This window comes from Amphiura filiformis, chromosome 7 (assembly GCF_039555335.1).
Source record: "Amphiura filiformis chromosome 7, Afil_fr2py, whole genome shotgun sequence".
NCBI classification, from domain to species: domain Eukaryota; kingdom Metazoa; phylum Echinodermata; class Ophiuroidea; order Amphilepidida; family Amphiuridae; genus Amphiura; species Amphiura filiformis.
The window spans coordinates 28,329,792-28,338,987 of NC_092634.1; the positions used below are offsets into that span (position 1 = coordinate 28,329,792).

The window sequence follows — 9,196 nt, forward strand, 5'->3', positions numbered from 1 at the left end:
TCATTTAAAATATGCACAAGAAAAAGACTTAATAATTATAGGCCTACAAGTACAATGCTTTAAACTTCTTGCACGAACTGAATGAAATAATAAATAATCTTCCTAAGATATTCATAAAATAACTATTAATTGACTAAAAGATAAATTGGAATTGCTACAATGAATTTAAGCTTGCAATGCAAAACCAATGCTAAAACATGCTAAATATAAAATACGATTCACGTCAGGAGATGATCTAAATATACGGATTTCAATGATTTTAACTATAGTAGGCCTACACAATTAGGAAAAGAATCTACAAAGTCTATATAAATATGTAATCATTAAATATAAGCTCAACATACCTTGTTTCTAGGAAATATATGTAAAAAAGGCAATTTGAACTGGCCTACCGCTAAAACTTTGCGTTGACTGATGTCTCATCTTTTGATCTGCTGTTCTAAATAAAAAATACGGCGCGCGTCGCGACACAAAATTTAGAAACGCGCGAAACAATTTAAAAGCGAAAAATTGCGCAAAACGCGAGATTACATGACATCCCAGCCCCTTAAACGTGACGGAATGTCACAAATAATTAATCAACAAGAAATGAATTAGAAAAAGGATTGTCTTAGCTAACACTGTCTTATAACTACGATTAATAGACCAAATATGTTTACATTATGATAAACAATTTTTTTTTGTTTTGTTTTGTTTTTCAACATAAATAATTAGGATCAGCAAATTACAATGAATGAAATCAATGGATTTACAATAATTTCTTGGACAGCGCATGGCGTACATCCAATTTTAGACTCAAACTTCTTGGACAGCGTACAAGCATACATCCAAATACATCCAGTTAGATCTTAAATCATCAAGTTATTCAACATAAATAATGGTCAGAATCAGATGAATCAAATCAATGGCTTTAACACCAACTTCTTGGACAGCGCATGGCGTACATCCAATTTTAAACATAAACATCCAACTTAGAAACAACTTAAACTTTTTGGACAGCGTACAAGCATACATCCAAATTAGAAACAAACTTTTTGGACAGCGTACAAGCATACATCCAAGTTCAGATTCTGTTTAGTACTTCATGGAGATTCAAGGTCTGACCTTTCTGAATTCTTCATGAGAAGAATGAGTTTCGTCACAGGCCGCTTAACCTTTGATCCATCAGCGTACTTGATTCCGACGATTCTCACGAGGTTATCTTCCCCTGGGTAGACTTCGACAATTTCGGCCATCTTCCAGGAACCGCGCTTTGTGTCTTCACCAACCACAAGTACAATGTCTCTCTCACATAGGTTTTCGCTTGTTCGTTGCCACTTCTGACGCGGTGACAGCTTGTGGATACACTCCATCCAACGCTTCCAAAAACCATCCACCATGGCGTTGCAAATCTGTCTGCGCTTTCGTAGATCTCCGTTGTACTCTTCACATGGAATAGCGGGGCATGGTAAATCGCCTTTTCCGATCAAGAAATGATTTGCCGTCAACGGCGGATGATCTAGAGGTGACGACGACTTGGCAGTCAAAGGTCGTGTATTAATGAGTCCAGATATCTGACAGAACACAGTCTCCCACTCGACGAACGTTAGTCTATCAGACTTTACTAGATGTCTCATTCCCTTCTTGACTTCCTGCACCATCCTTTCCACAGCACCCTGAAAATGAGGTCCACCAGGAGGCCCGAACTTCCACTCTAGGTTGTAGCGTTGGCAGTGAGATCTTAGTTCATTATGGTCAAGTCTTAAGTTCAACTCATTGATAGTGTTGTTAGCTCCTCTGAAGCAGGTTCCATTGTCACTAACTATCAAGGAGGGAGCTCCTCTGATGCTAACAAATCGTTCCAACGCCTGAAGAAATGCTTGTGTAGACAAATCTTGGACACATGTTAAGTGAACTGCCCTAGTTACTGCACACGTGAAAACAGCACAGTAGCCTTTGGTAGTCGTGTTTCTGTTGAGTTTCACGGTTATAGGTCCAAGATAATCCACCAGCGTTGTCTTGAAAGGTGGAGTACATGGCGCCACACGAAACTCTGGTAAATCTGCCATCCTCTGTTTGGTCGGGGTGCCTCTGTGTTTCCTGCATGTAATGCAATCGTGCACAACTTGTCTTGAGATATTGATGTCACCTATGATCCAGTAAGCCTTCCTAACTTCGGCTGCTGTCCTCAGGTGACCTCCATGGAGGGCATGGCTGTGTCTTTCACGTACGATCAACATGCTCAGGTGACTCTTCTTCGGAAGGAGGTATGGGTGTCTAACATCATGGGATACTGGTGCGCGACCAACTCGTCCGCCTACGCGGTACACTAGTTCCTCTTCATCGAAGAAAGGATCAAGCTTCATTATGTTAGGATCTTGGAAATTCAATTCTCTTTGTGCTTGTCGGATCCAATACAACTCTGCTTCCTTGACTAGCTGAGTGGAAGGCCACTGTGATATCTGGGACGTGAGTTCCTTTAGCCACTTATGCTTGGGTAGTTTCTTCAACGATAACACTCTAGCCGTCACCATCTTCAACTTAGTCCAACTGGAGAACTTTGTAGCATCCAATATTGGTGATGACTCTGATACTTTGTTAACTTTGACAGCCAAAGTCTTGGCATTCCGCACATGGAACTTCTTCTGTTCTTCATCTTCTGGTTGAACAGGGATATTTGTAGGTGTCTTTGGCCAAGATGCGGGCGGTTGTTTCAAGTATTCAGGTCCTTCCAGTACTTGTTTCATAGCAGTCGCTGTTCCTCCTCTGGAGACTAGATCAATCGCATTCTGATCAGTCGGAACATAAGCTACATCGGTGACTGGGTCGAACTCTGATGTGATTTCACCTACGCGATAGGCAACATATGAGCGGAAAGACTTAGATTGACCTCTAAGCCAACTGATGGCAGTCATACTGTCAGTCCATATCTTTGAGTACGAGATATTGAACCGCAGGGCATTCTTTACTGTGATCATCAAGCGGGACAGTAGAAGGATCGCCTGTAGTTCCTTCCTGGGCATACTGGACTGCTTCAGAGGGGTGAGTCTAGCACGTGCGCATACGAAGGAAAGATCAGCCTCACTGTTCTCGGAATCTGACCATCTCAACCATACTCCCATGCCCATGGCATCTTCGGAAGCATCACTAAGACCATGAAGTGAGACTTCTGGCAGGGGTCGCTGTCCTCTGTACCGCTCTGGTATCAGGCATCTTGGGATCTCTATGGTGGCTATCTCCTCCAAATCTCGGTTAATGTCATTTAAGATGGCATAGAGTTCACCCTTTGGATTGAGAGGGGTATCCCAGTCCATGTTGAGTTGCCAAAGTTTCTGAAGTAGGATCTTTGGTCGGATGAGAACTCCAGACAGTATGCCGAAAACATCAAAGTACGAAGCTGTTTGTGATAGGATACTGCGTTTAGTTGGGACATCATTCTTAGGCTCCACTTCTTTAACCTTCAAGGTGTCCTTCTGGAGGTCCCACTTTGTCCCCAAAACAGTTGCTTGTTTGCTGTCTTCCGTCTTGTCACACACTTCTTTAGCATTTGATTGCCATTTTCGGATGGTAAAGTTCCCCTTTGCTAGAGTCTTAGTTAGAGTGGTCTTTAGGCCCAGTGCCTCTTCCTCGTCAATGACAGACTCATTTAGGTCATCCATATAAAATTGTTTAGTGATGACTCTCTTCAGCTGGTCATTGTCAGGAGCATTCTCAGCTACTACATGCCTCAGGGTAACAATAGCAGCAGTCGGGGATGGCTTATCTCCGAATGTCACGGTTGTCAGTTCATAGACTTGAATGGGGTGACTTGGATTTTCACGAAACACATATCGATGAAACCGGGCATCCTCTGACTTGATCTTGATAGCTTGAAACATCTTGCTGATATCCGCAATTACACCAACTTCATTCTCTCTGAATCGCAATGCTACTTCAAACAGGTCGGAGTTGATGTTGTCTCCCTTCACAAGGTAGTCATTGAGCGAATGACCTTGATATCTAGCTTTAGCATCATACACCACTCTCACAGGCGTTGTCTTGGAATCTTTGACAACAGCAAAGTGTGGAAGGAACCACATCTTCTTCCCACTTTCCCGGTCTTGTCTTAGTTCCTCTTCTGTTACGCGACGAGCTACACCTCTATCTACTTGATCTCTCATCTGTTTACAGTAGACTTCCCACTCGTTAGGCCGCCTAGAGAATTGGTTTTCCAAACTCTTCAGACGCTTGACAGCATACGTATAGTTATCAGGGAGATCAGTTGGTGGTTTCTTCCACGGTAGTTGTATTTCATAGGAGCCATCTGCTCGTTGTGTCACGCTTTGTTGCATCGCCTCTGTTGCTTCTTTATTCAGCGAATCTGTCATGCAGCTACATTTCTTTGGTTCCAAGCCAACCTTCTCGAGACCAATGAAGTCTTCTATTGGACCAATCGCTGTGACATTGACATAGTTTGATAGAGACGACGGACTGTTGGTGCGTCCACCTTGTACGAACCAACCCAACGGGCATCTGACGGCGATAGGCTCATCAAATCTTTCTCCCAGAATGTATTCGTCCCATACCATCAGGTGAGTATTGTCCACGCCCAGTAGAACATCAATAGTCTCTGAGGGAGCGATCTCGATGTCAACGTCTCTGAGATGACTATACTGCTGAAGTTGATCTGGGTGCACAATCGGTATATCCCCACAGGGCGTGTCAATTTCAGTGAGTGTCAGTGGGTAGGACCAGGTACGTCCAATATCTTCAATGTGGCAGTCCAAGAGCCTTAACTTTCTGTTGACTGTGGTGCCTCCAACCAGGGTCAAATTGTGATCTTGGTATATGTCTTGAGCTGTCTTGGGAAAAATGCCTTTCCTCACAAGTGTTGCCTGGCTACCATCATCTAACAATAGGCGCACCTTGTATCGCTGATTTCCACATCTTAAGTAGCCCATGGCAGTGGGTAACACAGCTTGTAACTTGTCATCATCAACAGTATGTGTTGTCACATGGACACTGGCGTTCCGTTGTCCGGTGTTTCTTTGTCGTTCTTGATCACCATATACGACCGGGCAGATTGAAGAGAAGTGTCTATTAGAACCACATGTTGGAATGCGGCATGGCGCCGCAAACTGGCAGGAGTTTGTATCATGAGGGGCTTTCCCTGCTGAGCAATTATCGTGTCCACAGCGGAAGCAAATTCCATTCTCTTTCATGATCTTGTACTTTTCTTGAAGTGGTAAGGCTCTGAATTTATTACACATCTTCAGATAATGTGTCTTGGCATCAGGATGTAGTGCACACTGACGATTATTGGCTCGCGGACTCCTGTTGTTATTGTTGTTGTTGTTGTTGTTGTAGACAGTAGCAGCATTTGTAGATCTGGAGACTTTGCGGAAGTCGTACTTGGCTGGTGGTGGTGGTGGAGCTGGAGCATCTGCAACCGTCGACTTGACTTTCTCGAGCAGCATGAGATGAGCGTGCAGCCACTTGACAAGACCGGTGAGGGAGTCTGTGTCACCTGAGTCTCTAATGCTCTTGTAATATGCTATTCGGTGGTCTTCCGGCAGCTTGTGCTTTATTTGACTCAACATTATTTTGCTGTTTAATTCTCCACTCAATCCAATCGCCTCTGCATGTGTCTCAAAGTTTTGAAGTGTCTGGACAAATTGACTCATTGCAGGAAGGTCAGCTTTGCCTCTTCTCTCATACGTCTTCAAATTTTCCAACTCTGTTAATAAGCTGTCGACTAGTTTATCTTGGTCACCATAACACTCATCAAGTACCTGCCAAGCACGCTCCAAATTGATGCATCCCTTGATCTTGTTTTTCTCAGTTGTATTGACCATGGACTGTCTAAGCTGGTAGAAGCAATGTAACTCTGACATACCTGTTGTGCAGTGTGTAAACATTTCTTTAAATCTTCTGTATTCTTTGAGATCACCGTTGAAGGTAGGAAACTGCATTCTGGTCATCCTTGGAGTTGATGATGAATAAGCATGAGGTGTAGGAGCTGTAGATTGAGGTGTTGCGGGTAGGCCTACATCAGCCGGGGATACGGTGCGTGGTTGCGACTCTGCTTGCTGATTGACCACTGGTAAGATTGCGGGTGACTGTGTCTGCGCGACATATTTTTTTGCATGTAACATCGCTTGGACGTATTCCATTTCGCAATCGGACATCCAACTCTCCTCCTCTTCAAACTCATGCTGATCTTCTACAACCTCCATTAATTCTCCATGTTTTTCTTCAACCTTCATAAACTGGTGTTCAGCTCGTCTCATGTATTCCTTAACAGTTTCAGCGTCATCTCCTTTCATTAAGCTTGCTAAGGTACCTAGTGTTCTTGTGAGCTGACCCTTTGTGTTCCGTCTTGATAACTTCAACTTGTTGATGTTACTGCTACTGGCACTGTCGCTAGGACTGGCAGTGTCAGGCATTTTGAATCAGTAGTTGCTGAAGTTGTTATTTGTTTCCACAAAGTTGTTTTAAGATGTGATGAGATGATAGCGGTGGCAAAACTTGAATAACTGACTCACGTTGATTAATGTGTGTTTATTACTCCACGTTATGATTTATTAAAACAACTGTGATTAATTCTGAAACAATAATATAAAAAGAAACCTTCATTTAAAATATGCACAAGAAAAAGACTTAATAATTATAGGCCTACAATGCTTTAAACTTCTTGCACGAACTGAATGAAATAATAAATAATCTTCCTAAGATATTCATAAAATAACTATTAATTGACTAAAAGATAAATTGGAATTGCTACAATGAATTTAAGCTTGCAATGCAAAACCAATGCTAAAACATGCTAAATATAAAATACGATTCACGTCAGGAGATGATCTAAATATACGGATTTCAATGATTTTAACTATAGTACACAATTAGGAAAAGAATCTACAAAGTCTATATAAATATGTAATCATTAAATATAAGCTCAACATACCTTGTTTCTAGGAAATATATGTAAAAAGGCAATTTGAACAGGCCTACCGCTAAAACTTTGCGTTGACTGATGTCTCATCTTTTGATCTGCTGTTCTAAATAAAAAATACGGCGCGCGTCGCGACACTAAATTTAAAAACGCGCGAAACAATTTAAAAGCGAAAAATTGCGCAAAACGCGAGATTACATGACAGTATCAGTGATCAGGGGTAGTTCAACAGTAGTTATGATCAGTGGTAGTTCAACAGTAACTGTGATCAGAGGTAGTTCAACAGTAACTATGATCAGAGGTAGTTCAACAGTACCTGTGATCAGAGGTAGTTCAACAGTAGTTCTATGATCAGTGGTAGTACATCAGTAAATGTGATCAGAGGTAGTTTAACAGTTACTGTGATTAGAGGTAGTTTAACAGTAACTATGATCAGGTAGTTCAACAGTAACTGTGATCAGAGGTAATTCAATAGTAACTGTGATCGGAGATAGTTCAACAGCTACTGTGATCAAATGTAGTTCAACAATAGGCCTAATTGTGATCAGAGGTAGTTCAACAGTAACTGTGATCAGAGGTAGTTCAACAGTAACTGATCAGAGGTAGTTCAACGGTAACTGTGATCAGAGGTAGCTCAACAGTAACTATGATCAAAGGTAGTTCAACAGTAACTGCATGTGATCAGAGGTAGTTCAACAGTTACTGGGATCAAAGGTAGTTCAACAATAGGCCTATTTTTGTGATCAGAGGTAGTTCAACAGTAACTGTTATCAGAGGTAGTTCAACAGTAACTGATCAAAGATAGTTCAACGGTAACTGTGATCAGAGGTAGTTCAACAGTAACTATGATCAGAGGTAGCTCAACAGTAACTGTGATTAGTTACTGTGATCAGAGGTAGTTCAACAGTAACTGTGATAAGAGGTAGTTCAACAGTACCTGTGATCAGAGGTAGTTCAACAGTAGTTCTATGATCAGCGGTAGTACATTAGTAACTGTGACCAGAGGTAGTTTAACAGTTACTGCGATTAGAAGTAGTTCAGCAGTAATTGTGATCAGAGATAGTTCAACAGTAACGGATCATAGGTAGTTCAACAGTAACTGTAATCAGCGGTAGTTCAAAAGTAAGATCAGAGGTAGTTCAACACTATCAGTGATCAGGGTTAGTTCAACAGTAGTTATGACCAGTGGTACTTCAACAGTAACATCAGTAAGTGTGATCAGAGGTAGTTCAACAGCTACTGTGATTAGAGGTAGTTCAACAGTAACTATATGATCAGGTAGTTCAACAGTAACTGTGATCAGAGGTAATTCAACAGTAACTGTGATCGGATCATAACTGTGATCAAAGGTAGTTCAACAGTAACTGCATGTGATCAGAGGTAGTTCAACAGTTACTGGGATCAAAGGTAGTTCAACAATAGGCCTAACTGTGATCAGAGGTAGTTCAACAGTAACTGATCAGAGGTAGTTCAACAGTAACTGTGATCAGAGGTAGTTCAACAGTAACTATGATCTGAGGTAGCTCAACAGTAACTGTGATTAGTTACTGTGATCAGAGGTAGTTCAACAGTAACTGATCATAGGTAGTTCAACAGTAACTGTGATCAGCGGTAGTTCAAAAGTAAGATCAGAGGTAGTTCAACACTATCAGTGATCAGGGTTAGTTCAACAGTAACATCAGTAAGTGTGATCAGAGGTAGTTTAACAGTTACTGTGATTAGAGGTAGTTCAACAGTAACTATGATCAGGTAGTTCAACAGTAACTGTGATCAGAGGTAATTCAATAGTAACTATGATCGGATCATAACTGTGATCAAAGGTAGTTCAACAGTTACTGGGATCAAAGGTAGTTCAACAATAGGCCTAATTGTGATCAGAAGTAGTTCAACAGTAACTGTGATCAGAGGTAGTTCAACAGTAATTGATCAGAGGTAGTCCAACAGTAACTGATCAGAGGTAGTTCAACAGTAACTGCTCAGAGGTAGATCAACAGTAACTGTGATCAGAGGTAGCTCAACAGTAACTGTGATTAGTTACTGTGATCAGAGGTAGTTCAACAGTAACTGTGATAAGAGGTTGTTCAACAGTAGCTGATCAGAAGTAGTTCAACAGTAACTGATCAGAAGTAGTTCAACAGAACTGTGATCAGAGGTAGTTCAACAGTAACTGTGATCAGAGGTAGTTCAACAGTAACTGTGATCAGAGGTAGTTCAACAGTAACTGATCAGAGGTAGTTCAACAGTAACTGTGATCAGAGGTAGTTCAACAGTAACTGTGATCAGAGG

The 9,196-nt window shown here is 41.6% G+C and overlaps 1 protein-coding gene across 1 annotated transcript; it reads right to left on the reverse strand.

The window, feature by feature from the left end:
* Nucleotides 1–1,082: 1,082 nt before the first annotated feature.
* Nucleotides 1,083–6,404, reverse strand: LOC140157762 (uncharacterized). The gene has a single exon (XM_072181008.1). The coding sequence runs from the start codon at nucleotides 6,402–6,404 to the stop codon at nucleotides 1,083–1,085; it is 5,322 nt and encodes a 1,773-aa protein (XP_072037109.1).
* Nucleotides 6,405–9,196: the final 2,792 nt, after the last annotated feature.

Coding starts and splice junctions, on each gene's coding strand:
- LOC140157762 (XM_072181008.1), bottom strand. CDS start 6,404: ATGCCTGACACTGCCAGTCCTAGCGACAGTGCCAGTAGCAGTAACATC.